This window comes from Aspergillus sclerotioniger, assembly GCF_003184525.1.
Source record: "Aspergillus sclerotioniger CBS 115572 chromosome Unknown BO94scaffold_30, whole genome shotgun sequence".
NCBI lineage: Eukaryota > Fungi > Ascomycota > Eurotiomycetes > Eurotiales > Aspergillaceae > Aspergillus > Aspergillus sclerotioniger.
This window is the reverse complement of record NW_020291020.1, coordinates 14,862-34,918: the sequence shown is the minus strand read 5'-3', so window position 1 is coordinate 34,918 and position 20,057 is coordinate 14,862. Positions and strand designations below refer to the sequence as shown.

The 20,057-nt window shown below is 50.0% G+C and overlaps 6 protein-coding genes and 1 non-coding gene across 7 annotated transcripts; 5 read left to right on the top strand and 2 right to left on the bottom strand.

Annotated features, from left to right (window-relative positions):
- Positions 1 to 286: 286 nt before the first annotated feature.
- On the bottom strand, positions 287 to 1,559 carry BO94DRAFT_524317 (proline-specific peptidase; the record flags this gene model as incomplete). The annotated part of the gene is made up of 2 exons (XM_025610261.1): positions 593 to 1,559; positions 287 to 545 (listed from the first exon to the last, which is right to left on the bottom strand). The coding sequence occupies exons 1-2, from the start codon at positions 1,252 to 1,254 to the stop codon at positions 287 to 289; spliced, it is 921 nt and encodes a 306-aa protein (XP_025463670.1). The 5' UTR covers positions 1,255 to 1,559.
- A 354-nt stretch (positions 1,560 to 1,913) lies between these two features.
- BO94DRAFT_559641 (uncharacterized protein) lies at positions 1,914 to 3,239 on the top strand (the record flags this gene model as incomplete). Its single annotated transcript, XM_025614085.1, has 5 exons — positions 1,914 to 2,072; positions 2,123 to 2,227; positions 2,286 to 2,504; positions 2,562 to 2,704; positions 2,759 to 3,239. The coding sequence occupies 5 exons, from the start codon at positions 1,914 to 1,916 to the stop codon at positions 3,237 to 3,239; spliced, it is 1,107 nt and encodes a 368-aa protein (XP_025463669.1).
- A 348-nt stretch (positions 3,240 to 3,587) lies between these two features.
- On the top strand, positions 3,588 to 5,938 carry BO94DRAFT_227234 (GABA transporter). The gene is made up of 8 exons (XM_025606274.1): positions 3,588 to 4,054; positions 4,107 to 4,177; positions 4,229 to 4,252; positions 4,304 to 4,393; positions 4,444 to 4,526; positions 4,578 to 4,975; positions 5,031 to 5,360; positions 5,408 to 5,938. The coding sequence occupies exons 1-8, from the start codon at positions 3,935 to 3,937 to the stop codon at positions 5,891 to 5,893; spliced, it is 1,602 nt and encodes a 533-aa protein (XP_025463668.1). The 5' UTR covers positions 3,588 to 3,934; the 3' UTR covers positions 5,894 to 5,938.
- Positions 5,939 to 6,425: 487 nt separating this feature from the next.
- On the top strand, positions 6,426 to 6,498 carry BO94DRAFT_t266. The gene has a single exon. It is a non-coding gene; the product is annotated as a tRNA-Lys (tRNA).
- Positions 6,499 to 6,760: 262 nt separating this feature from the next.
- BO94DRAFT_524310 (uncharacterized protein) lies at positions 6,761 to 9,976 on the top strand. The gene is made up of 4 exons (XM_025610260.1): positions 6,761 to 8,158; positions 8,203 to 8,320; positions 8,367 to 8,404; positions 8,451 to 9,976. The coding sequence occupies exons 1-4, from the start codon at positions 7,008 to 7,010 to the stop codon at positions 9,928 to 9,930; spliced, it is 2,787 nt and encodes a 928-aa protein (XP_025463667.1). The 5' UTR covers positions 6,761 to 7,007; the 3' UTR covers positions 9,931 to 9,976.
- A 5,431-nt stretch (positions 9,977 to 15,407) lies between these two features.
- On the bottom strand, positions 15,408 to 17,076 carry BO94DRAFT_627338 (uncharacterized protein). Its single transcript, XM_025617413.1, has 2 exons — positions 16,535 to 17,076; positions 15,408 to 16,482 (listed from the first exon to the last, which is right to left on the bottom strand). The coding sequence occupies exons 1-2, from the start codon at positions 17,017 to 17,019 to the stop codon at positions 15,780 to 15,782; spliced, it is 1,188 nt and encodes a 395-aa protein (XP_025463666.1). The 5' UTR covers positions 17,020 to 17,076; the 3' UTR covers positions 15,408 to 15,779.
- Positions 17,077 to 17,443: 367 nt separating this feature from the next.
- On the top strand, positions 17,444 to 18,547 carry BO94DRAFT_524307 (glutathione S-transferase). The gene is made up of 5 exons (XM_025610259.1): positions 17,444 to 17,567; positions 17,627 to 17,780; positions 17,828 to 17,944; positions 18,008 to 18,199; positions 18,269 to 18,547. The coding sequence occupies exons 1-5, from the start codon at positions 17,500 to 17,502 to the stop codon at positions 18,353 to 18,355; spliced, it is 618 nt and encodes a 205-aa protein (XP_025463665.1). The 5' UTR covers positions 17,444 to 17,499; the 3' UTR covers positions 18,356 to 18,547.
- The last annotated feature ends 1,510 nt before the right edge of the window (positions 18,548 to 20,057 follow it).

Below are 20,057 nucleotides of genomic sequence, written 5' to 3'. Positions count from 1 at the left end.
CTGGCCGCTTCCCCGATCGCTGATCTACCATGGATTTATCACCGGACTGTACCATGATATCATGATCGCTTGTTTATTGCTGGGTGGCTGATTCATGGGGTACGGTATCTGCCAAACATGGAAGGGGTCTTTCAGTCCCCTCAGCTCATCCTGCGCCCATGCTTGCATACTAGTTTTCTCTTCACCAGACTAACGACACTGACAGGGGTTCTTCCAGGTTTCATTTCCAATAGTTACCCTCTGATTGCCAAAGCTGAGACTGACAAAGATACCTGTCACTGGCTATCTAGGTAGAGCGACCCAAAAACTCGCCGACAATCTGGAGGTATCTCTCGCAGTCGTCGAACTGGGGGCAATGTGAGCTCTCCGCCATGGTGATCCACCTCACCTTGTCGATCCCCCAGAAGAGTGGCTCGACGGCGCTGTCCTGTGCTTCATCGTACTTGCCATTGATCACCAGCGTGGGGACCTGGATCTGGTGCAGGCGGTCCAGCCCACTCCAATCCTTGAGGGAGCCTTCGATCCAGAATTCAGATGGTCCAAGCCTGCTGCCGTTAGCAAATGCGATCGAGGTGGAGGTCATCGCACATACATGGTGGACACAATGGTGGAATCCTTTTCCGTGGCCCAGACGAGACTTTGCATGAGCTCCTCGGGCCAGGGCTGCGCCCGGCAACAAAATCGGGACAGGAACTCCACCGTCGCATCTTCATACTCTTTGGACTCGAGCCGACCTTCGGTTTCACATCGCTGCAGCGTGTCTTGGATCTCCTCTGGCAGGGTAGCGCGAAGCCGATTGACCGATTCCAGCCATAAGGCGGCCGAAGCCGGGCTATTGGAGAGAATCAGACGGCGCAGTCCGGCTGGTTGACGAGCGGCAAAATCCAATCCCAGCATGCCGCCCCAGGAATGGCCCAGCAGATCGAAATGACCGGCAATGCCTAGTTGTTGGAGCAGGTTATCCAGCTCAGCGATGAACAGATCGACGGTCCAGAATCCCTGGTCGCCCCGTTTCTCCGGGTAATGGGAGGATAGCCCGTTTCCGATCTGATCGTACAGAATGACGGCACGGTCGGGGGCCAACCCGGCCAGGGGTAGCATGTAGTTGTGACAGAAGCCTGGCCCGCCATGCAAGACCACCAAGGGAGTGCCCGCCTTGAGGTCGCCGTAGACCCGATACCAGGTCTGGGCAGCCCGCGGCAGACTGGCATGTTGGAACTCAACGGTCCCTTCCTGCACCGGAGTGGCTGCCATAGTTGGATAATCGGTGGAAGATTGGAACTGCGATAATCAGGGTGATAACAATGGTCGTAAGGGAGGTTGGAGGGGAAGGATTCGACAAAGCACCCCGTCTTAACACCACGTCCTGGGTTTTCGCCGAAATTACCCCATTGCAGGACGAGTTTGTCCATGAGACACCCCCACTCGATTGACATGGCCTTCATATCGGTGCCCGAGTTAATTAGATGGCCCTGGCTAGCGTCCGGAATCTGGCCGGTCGATCAATCTATCTACTATCCAGGGGTCGGCGACAAGGACAGACCTGGGAAGGCCAGTGGCTTGTCTTCGGCCGAATCCTGAAGTAGGTAACATCCCTCGCTATTTATATTGATCTCCAAGCAGTGCGAATCTGTCTCAGCTCACTATATTTATAATCGGACGGCAAAAGTACTGTGTACAGCCACTGGGGGACGGCGCGGCTGGCAGCCCTACTACTGAGGCCTAGTGGATTTAGTCGCCTCCACCCCAATCCTTCCACCGGGATGTTGCCGTCCATACTTTAACGGAGTCAAAGTCAATCCAAAGGATTCCTCAGCTCCTCGGCTGGCACGATAACAAGTTCCTTTTTATCGTCTGGTCGCTCTGCCACGTAGAAGCTCGAGGCATGCCGGCCCGCCACCACGACGACAGCCATGATTGTGGTCACCGAAGTCAATCGGTCGCCCATCATTGGGATCCTGGCCTGGCTTTTGTTCGTCATTTCGACATTGGCAGGGCTTGCACGGCTAATCGTTAAATATGTCATCGCCCGAAGACTCACAATGGATGATATCCTGGTCTCCGTGGCAATGGTGCGTCCCAGAGCCGCATGGTGTCCAGTCATATGCTAACTGTGATGCAGGGGTTCAGTCTGCTGCAGACAATATGCATCTCGATTGCCGCCCGCAATGGCTATGGGCAAGAAGAAAGAGCCTCATCTTCTGAGCAACTGGAGAAAGCGCTGAAGGTGCATTCTCGATTCAGGCAATAGCGTTGATTTACAGTTGTCGCTGACTCCCATATAGTCCGTCTATGCCTCCGAAATGTTCTACATTGCCAGCCTGACTTTCGCCAAGCTGAGCGCTCTGGCATTCATCAACTTTCTCATGCAGCGCACTCGCAAGACTGAATGGGGACTCATCGTCTTGATCAGCGCATGGGGCCTGGCGGCCGAATTTGCTGTGGCTTTCCAATGTCATCTTCCGCGCCCGTGGGGTTGGAACGAGGACCATTGTTTTGATCGCGTGAGCTGATCCGGACCTACTCCGATGGGTTCAGACTAACTCAATTTCTCCCCTCAGGATACATGGTGGATGGTTTTTGGGGCTATCGACATTCTCAGTGAGAGCGCATTGATTGTTGTTCCTACCATGATAGTTCTCGGAATCCAGATGGCCGTTGCGAGGAAAGCAGTTGTCATTGGCTGCTTCCTCACTCGCCTTCTGTACGTCTCAGGATACTGCTGTCAATGTGTGGATGTTTACTAATACGCTGATAGGAACATATCTGCAATTATTCTTGAACTGGTGTATCGCCAACGCAACCGAGGGGCTGCCGATCCCATGCTAGCCATCTGGGAGGCTGCTGTCTGCGCGCAGGTGGTGCAGTGCCTGGGCATTATTGTCGCTTGCGTTCCTCACCTGAAGCCATTCATGGATGGACTGCAGTCCACTGGCCTCCGAATGTACTACCTCCCAGGCGAGACGTCTCGACGGGGGGAGTATGGATACGATAGTAAGGGGGCAACGACCGGGCACGAGCTCAGCGGGCTCCCTAACGTGGTCAACAGTACGACTGTCTTCGCCGGCGAGCGACAATCGGATTGGGATGACACCCTGAGCCAGAACAGCCAGAGCCACATCATTCGCGAAACGAGGACTTGGGTCGTAGAGGAGCAGTATGATCCGGACGCTGCAGTTAGTCGAATAGACAACGACTCCAATGGCAGCCACGGGCTGCACGAATCGACAAGCCACTAGGGCCACATGTCTTGCACAGCACTATCTATCTGGATTGTGAATGGACAGTGTACTCCACACCGAAATGAACTCTTCCGAAAAAGGAAATGAGCGTTGGCGATCTTCAGCAGTTCTCAGGCAGCGGCAGCTGGCACTTATTTTAAGTTTTTTTAAAGCTGCATCAGGTTTTACGGTCAGTGGGGTCACGACTTGGTTTTTTTTAATATCTCTAGTTAGTATCGGACCGGAGCCTGAAGCGTGGATCGCCGGGCAGTCAGCCATTCTCCAGAGCTCAACCGCGACGGGTGGACCGCGAAGCTTAACTGTACCAAGTAAGGTCCTCGATGGACCCACTGCTAGTCTGCTACAGGCATGCAGAGTGCAACTAGCAGCAGCATTGCGTGGTGTTTGATCCTGCAAGTCCAGGCTATAGGCCTACACTAAGACTATCGCCCCTCTGAAAGTTTCCCCTTTGGTGAAGGTGCCTCCTTCGACTGTGGGGGGTTAGTCGCCCCAGCCAACGTCTGTCATGAGAGAAGCCCCTGGGCCAGCTGATCGTGGCTTTTTTACTACTGGCCTATGGCACTAGCCCCATTGCCAAAGAAAACTACAGGGGTCAGGAAACAAGCCTTTTTGGCCTTTTATTTCCGTTCTCGCCCTGTCTCCCCTAATCGAGAGGCTTTTTTGGGACAACGGTGCAAGAAAACAACATCATCATGCAGGAGTCGGTTGAGCTGCGTGATCGGCAGTGGAATTCAAAGGCCGCCCAGAGCAGTCATTCGCAAGTCAATGATGAGCAGGGGCTGGGTCGGGTGGGCAAGAAGCAGGTTCTAAAAGTAGGTGACGATCCCGATCTATCTTCTGACAGAGACTTATCCAAGACTAAAGCGTCGATTCGGCTTCTTGTCAATTTTGGGCTTCAGTTGTACCGTTCTGGCATCCTGGGAGGGTATCTTGTCGTGCGTATGCCCGAGTGGAGAGTGGTTCTGCAGATGCTGACTGACAACTAGGACCTTTACTGTTCCTTTTGAAGAGTATGTTCATCCCGCACCTAACGCAAAGTCATGCAGCTAAAGAATTGATAGTGGAGGGCCTGCAGGAACGGTCTACAGTTTCCTGGTCGTTTGGGTGGGCACCTTTTCGACATTCCTCACGCTGTCCGAGCTTGTTTCGATGTACGTCCGATGAGATTTTGGCTCACGCAAGCAGATCTGACTGGATATAGGGCCCCTACCTCGGGAGGGCAATATCACTGGGTGTCGATGATGTCCCCGCGATGGTGTCAAAAGTATCTCAGCTTTCTTACAGGTCCGTCCCGACCGTGTTATCTACCACTTCTACACTGACGGTCAAAACTAGGATGGTTGATTGTTATCGGCTGGCTGGGAGCTTTTGCTTCAACGTGTTATCTGAGTGCTTCCCAAATCCAGGGCCTGGTGGTTCTTAACAATTCGTCGTACGACCCCAAGCCTTGGCAGACCCTGCTTCTATTTTGGGCCATTGTGGCGTTTGCCGTGTTCGTCAACGTCGTCACCAGCACCATGTTGCCCAAATTCGAAGGATTAGTCCTGATTCTGCATGTTTGCGGGTTCTTCGCGATCATTATACCCATGGTGTACCTGGGCGATCACAATCCAGCTTCCGAGGTGTTTGGACAGTTCGCCAATGATGGCGGATTTCCGACGCAAGGGTTAGCCTTCATGGTGGGTATGATAGGTAACATGTTTGCTTTTACGGGAGTCGATGCGGCGGTCCATGTGAGTTGTCAATCCGATCAAATGGATGTTTTGCTTGGCTGACAACAGACGGCAGATGAGCGAAGAAATTTACAATGCCGAGCGCGTCGTCCCACAGTCTATTCTCACTTCGGTTCTGATCAACGGCCTTCTGGGCTTCGGGATGATCCTGTCCACTCTGTTTACCATGACCGATGCTGAGACCGCACTGGGGTCACCCACCGGATATCCTTACATGCAGATCTTCTGTTCGTCTACTAGCTCGCTTGGGGGATGTACCGTGATGTCGGCCATTGTGCCTATCCTGGTTACTGCCACTGCTGTTGGATCCCTAGCCTCTTCCTCTCGTATGGCGTGGTCGTTTGCTCGTGATCGCGGCCTCCCTGGATGGCGCTTGCTCAGCCGGGTAATTCTCCTTCCCCTTCATTATGCTATGTGCTAACCCATTTCTAGGTCAACGCCCAAGCCGTTCCTCAATATTCCATTCTCGTTGTAACCATCGCAGCCGTCCTGTTGGCACTGATCATCCTCGGATCCGCAGCCGTGTTGAACGACGTCATCTCCCTCTGCGTCAGCGCTCTGTACGCCTCATACCTGATCTCGGCCTTCCTCCTGATGTGGAAGCGCTGCACGGGCGGCATCCGCGAGCCCTCCGATACCCCTATTGATAGCGTTGTGAACACGGCCGGGGCACCTCTTGCCTGGGGACCTTTTCATCTTCGCGGCGTGCTGGGATTGTCTGTCAACGCTTTTACTGTCGCGTATCTCACCATCGGTGTGTTTTTCAGCTTCTGGCCTGATGAGATGAACCCGACAGCCAGTACGATGAACTGGGCGGTGGTTGGCACGGCCGGCACCAGTCTGGTGAGTACACTGTACTATATTATTTGGGCCCGTAAGGAGTATACTGGACCGGTGGTGGATTTTGATCGCACTTAGCTTCCTGGCTGTTAGGGTGATCGGCATCACTGAAGACATAGGGTCTTAGAGTCACGGGTTATGTTGATGGAAGTAGAGCTTAGCTTGACTTATTTATCGGCGTGCAGTATGAATCGAGTAACTAATAATAGTCGAGTAAATGTGCAACATTTATTGCCCGGGCTGAATCTGCTTGGTATGGCCTGGTGTGTTACTTCTCGACAGAAGCCTTTCGATTGTGAGGAATTTTCTTCTAGAGATATGTGGGTTATGTCCCAAATAGCGATTGCCGTGATTGCCTCCTTGATCAGGTTCTCTTCTGCCCGGGGGTCTGAAAAGGCCCATCGTATGGATGTATAATGCAGAATAGGAAACCACGGATGATATCTTTCCAGCCATATGCCCTGCAGCTCCTAGTCTAGAGAACCTGGGGGGTAGTCTGGATGTGTGGCTGAGGCTAGGCGCTGAAGAACAGGTACTAAAGGAGGATCGGCGTGAATTATAAGTCTATGGGCTAATGAAGCCAGTTATTTGTTGCTCTTTTCAACGAGCAGCCCGGCTAGCTCAATCGGTAGAGCGTGAGACTCTTAATCTCAAGGCTGCGGGTTCGAGCCCCGCGTTGGGCTTTCTTTTTTCTTCCCTTTGCTTTTATCCAACGAACAAACTGCCTTATTAAATAAACCCAGCCCATCGTCACATTCGTCTTTCTTTCATTTCTTTTTTATTGGTATTCCAAGATCTGATGCCGCACCGTCGACCGATGACGATTGTTGGTCAGCAGTCTCGTGCTTCCACCCAGGAATCACGTGCTGGTGCCTTGCGGCGGCATCTTTCCTTTCTCCTTGTTTACCCCTTCTCCATAGTGTAGTAGAATCAGATCCAGACACTCAGTTTCACGCCATTCTGTATTCCTGGCACCGTGATACCTGCACTCATCACTGTCTACTATATTTACGCGATAACATCCTGGAATCCCTTATCAATGAAACTAACCCAATGCAGAGCGCGAGAACGCGGCCCACTTTTTCAGGCCTGGCGATAAGCCTGATCGGGTGCGCAGGAACGCCAGGATGGCTACATAACCGCCGCCATTCCCTCCTCCAGACACCTCGAGTCAGCCAAGTAGCCTTTCACCATGGGTCGTTTGCCGCAGACTCGCTACCCCAATCTGGCCACCGATCCCCGGTGCTATTTGGGCCTCTGCCTCGTGCTGATCGCTCTGCTCGTCCAGACCCACTGGGTTAGCCTTCCCAGCCCACACTCCCAGCCAGGTCCCGCCGTGCTGCGACTGCAACAGCATCAAGCCGAGCAGCTAGGGAAGCAATTGCAGAAATGTCAAGTGCTTCAGCAGCCTCCGGTCGTTGCTCAGGTTCCTCCCCCAGCCACCCGAACGAACCCTCGATGGATCCCAACCGGCCAGAACCAAACCATCATCCTGCGGAATGCGACCTTGTTTGACGGGGAGTATACTATCGACCACCCGGTAGATATCACCTTCCGCCATGGTGTCATCACCAATGTTGCACCCACCCAAAGAATAGCCACCGAGCAGGGTGAAGTCTTCCAATTGAATGGCCGTTTTGTAACGCCCGGCCTCGTGGACATGCACTCGCACCACCTCGACGTCCACGACGATCTGAACGAGATCCATCCGGATTCGGGCCCTCTCACCCCATTTGTCCGCGCTTTGGACAGCCTCAAGACTTACGATAAGACGACCACAATGTTCGCTTCCGGGGGCGTCACATCCTCCCTCATCCTGCCCGGTTCCGCCAATGTCATGGGGGGCGAAGCAGTCATGGTCAAAAACCGTCTGAACAGCGGCAAGTATGGGGAACAAGTAGTCGAAGATCTCCTGCTTGAGCGAGGTATCCCTCATGCACAACGTCGCCGGTACATGAAGATGGCATGCGGTGAAAACCCAAAGGGCCTCTACGGTCATACCCGCATGGGGAATGCCTATGTCTTCCGAAAGCAAATGAGCGAGGCTCAGAAATTGCTGAAAAGTCAGGATTCCTGGTGCCTTGAGGCTGCCGCTGCCCAAGAAACAGGTGACACCGATGCAATTGCCCAATTACTGTCCAACGGGGGATTGCCGGAAAACTTCTCCCTCGAGTCATCCGTCTCCATGCTGCGAGGCCAGGTGGGCGTCAACATTCATTGCTACGAGCCTGAAGATATGGAAGCCATGATTCGGCATAGTGAGGAGTTTGGCTTCCGCATCCAGGCGTTCCATCATGCGCTTGAAGCGTGGAGAGTGCCGGAGATGCTCAAAGCCAGCGGACAGTAAGTCGATAGACACGTTGTGAGGATGGATCTGACATTAGCAGGAACATCACGGTCGCGACATTTTCTCACTTTGCGCACTATAAACACGAGGCATATGATGCGAGCCTGTATGCTGGGAAGATACTTTCTGAACATGGGGTGCCAGTTGCCTACAAATCGGTAAGTCGCTGCCCTGCGCTTGCTGCGGCCGTGCTGAACAAATTAGGATGCATCCGATGAATTTCTCAACGCGAAATATCTCCTGTAAGTGAATGTTTTCTGCCTCTGGTGACTACTAACAGAGGTGCAGAGCTCAAGCAGCAGAGGGGCACTCGTTTGGTCTTCCAGAGAATGAAGCACTTCAATCTGTTACTAGCGTACCGGCAACGTCTCTGGGAATGCACGATCGGATTGGCTATGCAAGAGCTGGCTTTGATGCAGACCTTGTTATTTGGGACTCTCATCCGTTGTCAAACGGGGCAACTCCTTTGCAAGTCTACATTGACGGCCAGCCCACCCTGAACGACACACTGACTACCGTGGCTTCGGGACATCCTATGTCCCCATCCACGCGTCCAGACATTTCTAGGGACCAAAAGGCCGATACGTGCAGCCAATTATGGCAGAAGCACGGAAAGTTCTTGATTAACGGAATTAAGAAGTCCTTTATTCCTGCTCCAGATACCGATTTACCGGTAGACGAGCTGGAGATGGTGCTTGAGAGTGGGCGGATCATCTGCATGGGGGCTGCTGGTCATTGTGCCGAGGCTGCTATCGACACCGTTTCAATCCAGCTGGAGAACGGTCATCTCTACCCCGGCCTGACTGCCGTTACTGCAGGTGGGCTTGGCCTGGTGGATATCGCTACGGACCCCAGTACCGGAGACGGGGGAAGCGCAATTCCACCCGACAATGTGGCCAGCGAAGCCTTGGTATATGCGAAATATGGTCTGCGCATACAAGGCAAGGATCTTGTGAGAGCTCAGCTGGGCGGCATCACCAAAGTCGTGACCGTTCCGCTCGCGCCAAACGAACATAGCGTGTTTCTGCGTGGAGTTTCGACAGCATTCCATGCCAGTGGTCAAGGTACGATTCTAGACGGCCGAATTCTGAAAGATGATGTTGCACTACATGTTGTGCTGGGTCAGGAGGGAAACTCTCCCATCACGGCGTCGGTCTCTTCTGCTATCGGTCTTTTGCGACGGATTCTGATCGAGAACCAAGGATCAAACAACACGTATGGCCAGGTGGTGAATGGCTCTCTGCCGCTTGTGGCGCACGTCAAAAGCCACCATGACATGCTGCAGCTCGTCCAAGTGAAGAGAGATATCCCGTCTGTGAACATGGTTCTTTTCGGAGCCGCCGAGGCATCCCTCGTGGCCGAGCAACTTGCCAAAGCAAACATCTCATTAATCTACACCGCTGTTCAACCCAATCCACAAACCTGGGAAGGAAAGGATGTGCCTGTTGGACCGCCTCTGACGGCATCTCCTATCGAGGCATTGGTTAGTGCGGGGGTGAAATTTGGCATCGCGCAATCGGCTTTGGGTGATTCAAACATCCACAACTTGGTGATTGACGCTGGGTTTGCTCGTAAGGTTGCGGGGTTGAGTGAATTGGATGCCGTGAATCTGGTGAGTAAGAACATCGAGGAGATTCTGAATCTTGATGTGGAGAAGAGGGATTTTGTTCTGTACGAAGGAAATCCTCTTGAATGGGGGGCCCGGGTCGTGTTCACGGTCGACGGGGCAAATGAGAAGGTGGTTGAGTGTTGGCCTGATGAGGATTGATCGTGCTGGTTGAGATATTCAGTAATAGACTGTACCCTTCACAAACCGTTTCTCGAATACTACGGCTCTTGCTGTAAACATTATACCTTTCTTGCTACAAATTCCTACTGTGTATGTTCTAGAAACAAAAGATCTTCCATAAGCGGCCCACTTTCAACCTCTCATTCCGGAATCTTCAGCAAAACAACAATGTGCATCTCCCGACAGATGCAGCATATGGAAAAGGAACTTACAACATCCGATTAGACAATCACCCCCGAAATCCTGCCATATTCCGATCCCGAATCAGGAAATGATCACCCACCCAAAAACTATATTAATCCTTCATCCCAACCCATTTCTAGCCATCCCAGCCCAGCAAACACATCAGACTAGAAGTGAAATGGCCACTCCAATCACTCCCCACATACCATAGATTTATTTGACTGTTTGAAAATAGCCACAGACAGCAGAAAGCAGAAACCGGAAGTCACCAAGCCCCGATAGTCTCTTCCCCCTATAACCGGAATTCCACCGCAGCTTACAAAACAACCAACAACTAATGATCCTCTCCTTTCTCCAATTCAGAGCCAAAATGACAGCTATGGTCCCTAAGTCTTCAAGGTGGAGTTGCACTCGCTTCTCAAGAGAGAAATAACCAGCACCCTGCACAACACTCGAATATCTCGCCCATGGAAAGCAGAATCTAGGCAGGTGACATCTCCGGCTTGGGATGTGTTGTTTTACAGGAAGAAGCACAGTACTCGGGCTCGATTGACATTTCATTGTCGAAGACTTGAAGAAACAGGTTTACTTGTTTCATATAATGAGGATTGACCAGCTCGCCTACATAAGAGACGTCTTATCTCTCTCTTCTTCGATCATCTTTGCATGCCTTGTCTCATGCACTGACAGAATCACAGCAGAGAGATCATACATTCCACCGTTTGACTCGGGGAATGGCATTCGATTGCGGTTTCGATTGCATCAGAAATACGGTCCTATGTGTTGAAGATTGACAAGCCAGTCTCTTATCTACATATTCGATCTGACCCTATTTGCCCAGAATGTCGAGTCATGATGTTGGGTTGTTCCCTCATTATGGATACGCGTTCTCAACAAGTTTTTGATGATCAGATTGTTTAGATCGTGACCTCAAGTTGGAATAAGAATTGCGGCGAGGTATATACGTTTTCAAATAATGATACATTCATCTGCTGGAAGCACTCATAGCAACGGGACAAACGCAAAGCTCAAGTGAAATGCACATTACGTACCTACCAGCAGACAGTGTCATCAGCCGGACTTATTGCAAGGTCAAGATGCGGCGAGTACAATGGTTCGGTTGCTTGTGGGTTGAGGGGAGTTGGTGGATGCTTGTGCGCAGGGCGAAACTCATATCGACGCGAAACAAATGGATGTACCGGTCATGGCTGTGATGACGATGAGAAGGTACTACACATACAGATACAGATCATGCTTGAGCACAAGTGAGTTCCATACATGAAGTACGGTCCATCTGATTGACTCAATTAGGGCGGTTAAGAGGTGCTAGAGGATGCACATGGCAGCATTGGATAGCAGCATCAGTGGCATATTTCAGTCTTCATGACTGGGACGACTTAAAAACGGTCTTCTCCACGAAGTAACTCGGATGTTGCTGCTGGGTTATGGAAGCAATATACGCAACGGTTATGCTCGCATCAAAACACCAATCACTACGAGATTCACGGCACTGATCAATGCCGAATGCCATTCCCCATCAAACCAGTCAGATACTTCCATCCCCCAATTCAAACAACACTGTTCTTTACTTTTCGAATTTGATACATGACACGCCATCATAGGCAAACAGGCAGTGCTAACCTGCCAAATCGCTCCGAGGATCTTCGCTATTCAGTTGAACAGCACATTATCATTGTGTGTCTCATATACCACTTGCCATGTCACCACTGTCTTAACAAGCGCCATGGCTCCCCAAGTCAAGTCTGCGTGACGGTCTCATTCGCAGTCTATTCATTTGACCCCCTCGGCCATGTCCTCAATGTCGACTCCCTAGTAAATTCCGAACTGGGGGCAGTATCAAGATATAGATGGTACTATTAAGACAACTCTGCCATGTCGCGGTGTCCTCCTGATCCTCTGCAGCCTGGCTTGAGCCGTGGCATTCAATTGATTCATGCCTTTCGCCGTACTCAGGACTATCATACTCCACCTATTGAAATGCCTCGCCGATTTGATGCATCTAGTATTTGCCCCATTTCTTCGCTTGGCCGTCATCACACTAGCCAGTTCAACTTCTTCATCACTTTATCGCACCTCCATGAAACTGTGAAGAAAGATCGCCAGATCTCTCGATTGGAAGACGTCACAGAAAAAGCTTCAAGTCGCCGTCTCAAGATATGGTCTAGTCCAATAGTGACTGGAACAGCCTCACTGAATCTCAGCCCATCGCTGAAAGGTTTCACTCGCTTCAGGCGCTGGGTAGAAACGACAAACAAGTCCGCCTCTACCAATATTAGATGTGAAGAGGGTATCAGCCGAGGGTCTCTGCCCTAGCAGGAAGACAAACCAGGCAGTTGCAACAGACACTCAAACCAATACATGCTTCTCTTTCAACTCGGAAACTACAGGAACAGAACATACATACTATCAATATCTAATCATGGAATCCGTCCACGACAAAAACATCCACGGCTCAGAAAGAAAACTACGATACCTCTCATCAGACGCTTACCAGCCATCTGAATGGCAAAGCTAGGTTCTGTTCTTTAGGGACCGATGCAAGACAACAGAAAGTATCCCTTTCATTCCGAGACCTGCGATTCCTCGTTAGAAGCTGCTCTCAAGACAGCACGGGCCTGTTTGCACATCAACCTCGATATCCACCGCAATCGCAGAGTTCTAGATGCGTGGTACCTATAACGTCTGTGATGTGTCTAGACCAAGTTAAGCCCCAGTCGAAGTGGTTTGATATTAGCAGACACGACTTCTTTTAAACAAGATGCATGCTATATATTCTTCTCAGGATGGCCGCCGCAATATACGACCGGTTCAACTACATCGGTATTTAAACATCCTCTGCCCCAAATCCACGCGAAAGAACAATATGAATGGTCTTCTACACTCTACACCTACACGTGGCATCTGAACAAAACAGACGACATTTCTCTTCCTTTCCACTGATCTTCCTGCACTATCACCCCCTGATGATCCACACACATGATCGAGATTTGCAACCGCTAGGGACTCACCCCGTCGTTGAACAAAGCGAATGCAACCCCAATTTTGATATCCGGGGCCTGTTCCATACATACATACAATTTCTTCTTGCCATACCCGAAATACAATCTCCCCAGCCACTCTGCATCTCACACGCAAGCACAACATGAGACAAAACATATTCTGAATCCAATATGCATAGGGCAGATGGGACTCTTCTTAAACCACACATATGATGTTCTCAAAATGTCTCACCAATATCGCTCAGCACGCAGCCACCTCTACTTAGAGTCTCGCTTACAGCTCAATCTCATCAAACAGCAGATATCAACTTCTTCCTCACATGTCTGTGTCCCATATTCCACGAAACCTCAAATGCATGAATGAATCCAACAGCTGCTCAACACAAAGAAAAGAGACCGAGACGTCCGGGTCAAGACCAAGTACACAGGTGTCTATGCTAAGTTGATTTACTGGCAAGATACCCCCGATGCCGAGCCCCACTGGGTGTATATCAGATCAGCAACAAAACTGTTCCCAATGCCCTGGGGGACTGACCCCAGCGAAGATGTCGTTCTCACTGGAAGCCGAAACAGTATTCAGCATAATGCTAAGCGCCCATTCCAAAAAGCAGTAGAGCATGCACAAGATCCAAAGAAGTCTTCCCATGGTGCAGTGCATGTCGCCACTCTTGCCTGTTAGAATCACTGCGCAATTGATCGATCTCCCTCCTCAGAAGCTGTCATGTTCTTCACGCGGCCGAACAACATGAACTGAAACGAAACCATAGACAGATTACAGGTCCTTCAACACAGACACGTCTCGGATTTCAAATTTCACCACTCGCTCGCTTGGAGTTCTGGAACATCTGCGAGACATGGAGTGGGCGCGTCGGTTGATTTGGAGACGGATTGCAGGGGGAAAGGTCCGAAAAGCAGTGTGTCTTCTCCTAGTACACTCTATCCGTTATTCTCATATGGGGTATAGAACAGAGTATTCTGTATGATCTTTCATCGAATTTCGAATACATCGATGAATGAATAATCCTAGATTTACAACATCGAGAAACCCAGTGGATGTTTCATTGAAGCATACGGGAGAATAACATGAGCCCTTGAATACATGATATGGTTGGACTACACTAACAAAGCCAACCATATCGTTTCCGATTAGCATTCGCTTCTCGGTTAAGAAGAACACAATACGCGAGAGCAATATGTCGGGCCTCATGTCATGTCCTAGATATAGGCTGTTTTCTGGGAGTGTGGGAGTGGTGGTGGTATCGTGGGAAATACTATACCCACGATACCTTTTTAGGGAGGTTGATATGTGTTCTTGGTCTCATCTCTCACCTTCCCAGACCGGAGAATCTGCGATATTTGAGGAAAATAAATATGTCATATAGCGGAATCCGGGAGAAAGAAAACGGCTCTGGATACCACGGACAGATATGGATATTGGGTTGCGGTCTGGATCTCATGTACTTCATTGAGTAGGTATGCTGGATCGGTGATGCTCTCCATGGTCATGCTCAGATGGGATTGTGACGGTGACATTGGGTTGAATTGAAGCTGGATGTTGATATCGAGAGAGGAATAGATGTATTTTGAAAGATAAATCGGTTACAAGGGATGTATTGCGGATGGGTTGATATATTGGTGGTGGTGAGATTGTTTGGGAAGCCGCGGGCTGGTATTGCTGGGTTGTCGTGGGGGTTACATGTTGGTTGCTGGATTTCTGATGGGGTTTATTTTGGATACGAGGGAGGATATATTTATATTATCAAGATAAGGATCGAGAGTTGATCATGAACAATATCAGATGAAATGAGGCTTATATCGTACTGAGATATATTGCCCGATGGCCACTATGGTGCATGATCTCCCACCCAGTTTAATTCTTAAAATACATTCAACATCAATAAAACCCCTCTCTGTTAATTTGATTGATAGGAAATCCCACTCCCCTTAACCCCTCCACCACCTCATCCCCAAACCCACCAGGACCACAAACAAAAACCTCTTTATCCTTCGACATTCCCTTCCAATACTCTTTCCCAACCCTCCCCCTATACACCTCAACACTCACATTCTCCCTCAAAACCCCTCCAACATCAACCTCCCCCTCAAACCGAGTAAACACATCAACCCTAACCCTCACCGTCCCCGCCACACCCCCAAAGCCTCCCTCATCAGCCCCAACATAACCCCCGGCTCCCTCGTCGCCAACACAATCCCAACCTCCCCTTCCACCGTATCCCCCCTCTCCACTAACGCCTTCAACATGGCCAAAAACGGGGTAATCCCAATCCCCCCGCCACCCACAACACATCCACCTTTTCTCTCATCGGGAGAACAAAATCCCCTGTCGTCCCAACAACATCCACACAAATTGAACCATCAAATTCAACCTCCTTCCCAATTCCCTCCCCTCAGAAGCCGAAACAAAGCACCAGTAACAACACCCCCCTCATCTCCCTCATCGTCAACTCAAACCCTCCACCTGCTGCATCCCCTCATGCGCACTCGAAACAGTCCACGTCCGTACCCGATCATCATTAATCTCCCCCGGCGCATCATCACTCATATGTTTGTACTGCGGTGGTCCAATCCACTCCATGAAATCAAGCACGATGGCTTGGCCGGGTTTTATCTCCACCCGTCACCTTTCCCAGTCCCCTGGCTATGAATCCGGAACTTAAACACACCTATTCCATCACCGAGTAACTCCCCCCTCTCAAGAAGGGCTTTATATCCCACGCCACCACCCCCACCCATCACAAGACCATCTTCCTGAACAAGGACCTTCACCTTAGGACTATACATACTCCTCCCCACCTCTGTCCCTACAACCTCCCTAACAGGAACTGCGTCACGGACAAAGACATACCCGGTTACTCTAACAGCGGTGAGACTTCCCTGTCCACGCATGATCTTCCTCGCTGCATCACCGGTATAATGTTCCGCTGTGCCTGTCATGTATAATACATCCCCCGTGGTGAACGACAAGATAGTTACCCCGGCAAGACCACTAGCGTGGATATTCCCCAGGGTCGAGACGAATCTGTTCCCTGAGTAATCGGGGATGATTATCTGGTTAGTGGTTGGGTGGATGCGAGTGAATCCGGGGAGGCCGCTTCGGGCGTTGAGGCCTGCGTGGGGTGTAGTTATAGGGGTAGAGGTTGGGTTGTAGATGGTGGCGAGGAAGATAGTATCAGCGGATTGGATAAAGGATATTATCTCCGATGGAAGAAGAGAAGATGGTGGTAGATGGGGGTGGTAGTGGGTTATGGTTGGGTTTGTGGCTGGGTGGGGGGTTAGGGTGCGGGTGTTGATGTATTTAGGACAATTTCTAAACAGTTATTTAGCTGGGAGGGGGGTATTTAGGGTAGGGGATGACGTACCCTAATGCCTCTGTAACATGTACATCGATACGATAATCCAACTTCGTGTTAGTAGTGGTGGTAACGTGTTCTATCCGACCCGCGAATTTATTCCGTCTTCGGGTTGAGAATTCAATTCCCAGACCAGCGGTAAGGTATCTTTCTGGTGGAGTGGATTGTTGCTTAGGGTTGAGCCATGTCGTAATGGTGTTTAAGAGTGGATCGCCGGTCCAGAGTCGGGCGTGGATAGATAGGGTTTGTGGGTCGGGGCTATTTATGAACCCGGGCTCTCCTGTGGATCCGGCGACGATGGATGCCCAGGGACGACCGTGCTCGTCGATGGTGGTGATGGGGAGGAAGGGGAGATTGGAGGTATGGAAGATGCGGTGTTGCTCGGGCAGGAAGTTCTTGATGAAGGTCCAGCTGTTGGTTACGGCGGTGGAGTAGCCGAGTTGGCGTTGGATGGCGAGTTCGCCGGGGTGCCAGCCTTGGAGGGATGTGGACATTGTTTATGAAGTGTGGTAGGATGGTTGGTTGAGGGTTGATCTGTGGGTTGAGTGAGATGATGGGCAGAGTGTTCGGAACGTCGACACTAGGGCAAGGTTTCTTTTATTCTGCATTAGACGATGTGCAGAGGTGGGGGTTGACAGAAGATTAGAAATCCAGTTGCACAAGTGCTTACTCCATCCTTTCGCTAGATCGTATCATGATATTTTAGCTGTATGCAGGGATCCACAATGGTCTAGACAGTCTGTTCCACTAGAAAAAGCCAATACGAGGATCTGCGGGGTAACACTAAAGCTAATTCCTTCTCAATCAATCAGGAAATATGTAGGGCATGGAGAGTTGATGGCGGGGCACAGTTACCCCTCATTATTTGTAAGCAACCGCTCACGTTGCGTCAGACCCTTTATCAATCATCAACCACCTCAACAACACCAATATCGTTACAATCAAGTAAACTGATCTAGACAAACTAATTTATCATGGCGCTGTCTTCAACAATCTACCACTACCTCGACATCGGTCGACTAGGCCGCGGGGAAGTCGTCAAGTACCCCCCCCCCCTCCCCCCCAACACATCCTCATTCACCACCCCACTAACAACCACAGACTCTTCCTCAAAGACGCCGGAATCGAATTCACCGAAGTCCGCTACCCTTACGATGACACCTGGCCACAGAGCAGCCAGAAGCTGCAAGACCAAGGCATCACTCGAACCGGCCAGCTTCCCGCCCTCGAGTACAAGGGGCATATCCTGACCCAAGTCCGTATCCCGTATCCACCCCCATCCAACTATACTATCTAACCATGCTTCAGCATATTCCCATCCTGCGCTATCTCTCCCGCGATCTCAACCGTTACGACGGCGAAACCAACTGGGAGAAATACCTCGTTGACGCGGTGGCGGATATCTACATAGATTGGAGGGTGAGCCATCCCCATCCCCATCCCCTAACTGCCTTTTCAGTATACTTACGATAGAATGGATAGTCCGAATGGGTCTCCAACCTCATGAACAAATCTGATACGTACAAGGATGAGTATGCACCCAAGTACTATAATCTCATTGCGAAGTACTACTCCGATATTGAGGGGCCGTATCTCCTGGGAGATAAAATCACGTATGCGGATTTTGCGGTGTATCAATCTATTGATAATGATCGGAGGACGGGGACGTTGGTGGTAAGATATCTTGTTTTTATTGTTGTTGTTGTTTGGGAGTGGAGTGAATGGTATGCTAATGTTGGTTAGGTGGATCTTCCGCAGTCGCTGGTGAGGTTGCAGGAGGCGATTGAGAAGAGGGAGAATGTGGAGGGGTATATTAAGGAGAGTAAGTAGGGGTGAGTGTGGTGGGTATTCATGGGGTAGTTGGTATGGGATGGGCGATGGTTGTAGTGTTCATAAATTGATACCGAACACATTGTCTCTCAACAACATCAAATCAAAGCGAGTAGATGTATGAGCATAAAGTCAGATCAGAGATAACCCGAAGGCTTCACTAAGGTATTCGCCATATCTTGAACAATGACTAGCAGCCCATTTTATCTCTGAAACATTTATTGATACGATATAGGCCCTCGCGCATACTATCCACTAATCATCAAAAACCAATCCATCCGCATCTATCCGATATCCTAGGCTTGCAATGCATGCAAAAAAAGGTATTGCAAAAAGTAAAACCAGCTGAATAGCCTAGCAAGACAGCCCTGGTTTGCCAATCCTGGCTATATGGTCATACTGCTTACAAGCATAGCACATCCGCGAGTGGCTATCTCCATCAGTATGACTATGTTGAACACCGGCAGCCCGCATATTTGCAAGTGAGCAGAAGAAAACAAACTTCAGCTGTTATACACTTTAGCAACCACGACATCTGTGATCATCACCCATTCCCAAGAATGGCTGCCCTTCATCCCTTTTGTTGTTCCTCATTATCGTAAGACCCACGGACTTAATAAAAGTAGAGATATTTTGCCATGTGTCAGAAGACCGGCTAAACAAGCCCATTCCAGATCAGAAATGCAGCCTTCCAACATCTCAAGATAAGCGACGTGGCACGTCCTCGTGTTTGAACCGACCAGAACATCCTCTCGGTCAAGTTCCTTCGAAATATGTTGTGCTCTCTGTTTATATGTTGGCCTTGACTCCAACTCAAGCCAATCTTTCCGCTGTCGTTTCTTCCATCTATGACCTAAATGAGCTGCTAGTTTAGACGGTAACAGTTCTTCCATCTCCCTTAAACACATCGTCAATATCCGCATATAACAACATCCCCTGAATAGCGTCTAACAACCAATTTCCACAACTGCATAGATATCGAAATTCTTGAAGAACCAATAATCAATTCCATAACGCAGATTAATGGCAGCTACCGCGACACCAAGTGTGGTCATTTGCGAATGCACGCCAGCGTGTCCTCCATCATTATTGGCAAACACATTTTGTAGTTTTCGGGGTCATAATATTAGTTTCCTTCCAGAATATCGCATGAGTGGCACCGTTGATTGGCGTCTCTCTGGCCAAAAATGGGTGATAATATTGTGGGAATCTCGATTTACTGGAATGAAGGCTTTGGATCTTTAGCTTTGCGTCCGTTATTGCCATTGGGTAGGATATAGGCTGCTATCAGCTTTGGGAATGGTATGGGTACTTGTCGCCGGCATTCCGCTGGATTTCATTGTGATAGGTATTCAGTCCCGGGAGGATTGAGGTGGTATGATTAGTTCGAGTTCGTCAGCTGGGGTATAGATATCTCTTAGCTATCTTTAATGTCGATAGGGAGTTGTCATTGCATCGAAAGACCCAGCTGGATAATAGTCAACTCCTAGGTTCCAATATAGACTGGGTTATCGTTTGAATGTGAATTATCGGTTTGCCAGTCGATGATAAACGCCAAGCAGTGTTATGAGGTTGGGTTATAAATCCTGAACGGTACCACACGGCCGTGAATCTTGATTTCTGTTGAATGATGTTCCCAAGTGTTTCGAACGAAGATAAAGGGACGAATCGCCCAGTTAACTGTGCTTGTTGATTATTCAAC

Excerpts from the sequence above, each read along its gene's own strand:
- BO94DRAFT_227234 (XM_025606274.1), top strand. The coding sequence starts at position 3,935 with ATGCAGGAGTCGGTTGAGCTGCGTGATCGGCAGTGGAATTCAAAGGCC. Across the intron at positions 4,055-4,106 it reads GCAAGAAGCAGGTTCTAAAA|CGTCGATTCGGCTTCTTGTC; the intron begins GTAGGTGACGAT and ends CCAAGACTAAAG. Across the intron at positions 4,527-4,577 it reads GTATCTCAGCTTTCTTACAG|GATGGTTGATTGTTATCGGC; the intron begins GTCCGTCCCGAC and ends GGTCAAAACTAG.
- BO94DRAFT_524310 (XM_025610260.1), top strand. The coding sequence starts at position 7,008 with ATGGGTCGTTTGCCGCAGACTCGCTACCCCAATCTGGCCACCGATCCC. Across the intron at positions 8,321-8,366 it reads TGCCAGTTGCCTACAAATCG|GATGCATCCGATGAATTTCT; the intron begins GTAAGTCGCTGC and ends TGAACAAATTAG. Across the intron at positions 8,405-8,450 it reads CTCAACGCGAAATATCTCCT|AGCTCAAGCAGCAGAGGGGC; the intron begins GTAAGTGAATGT and ends ACAGAGGTGCAG.
- BO94DRAFT_627338 (XM_025617413.1), bottom strand. The coding sequence starts at position 17,019 with ATGTCCACATCCCTCCAAGGCTGGCACCCCGGCGAACTCGCCATCCAA. Across the intron at positions 16,483-16,534 it reads CATGTTACAGAGGCATTAGG|AAATTGTCCTAAATACATCA; the intron begins GTACGTCATCCC and ends ATAACTGTTTAG.
- BO94DRAFT_524307 (XM_025610259.1), top strand. The coding sequence starts at position 17,500 with ATGGCGCTGTCTTCAACAATCTACCACTACCTCGACATCGGTCGACTA. Across the intron at positions 17,568-17,626 it reads GGCCGCGGGGAAGTCGTCAA|ACTCTTCCTCAAAGACGCCG; the intron begins GTACCCCCCCCC and ends TAACAACCACAG. Across the intron at positions 18,200-18,268 it reads GGAGGACGGGGACGTTGGTG|GTGGATCTTCCGCAGTCGCT; the intron begins GTAAGATATCTT and ends AATGTTGGTTAG.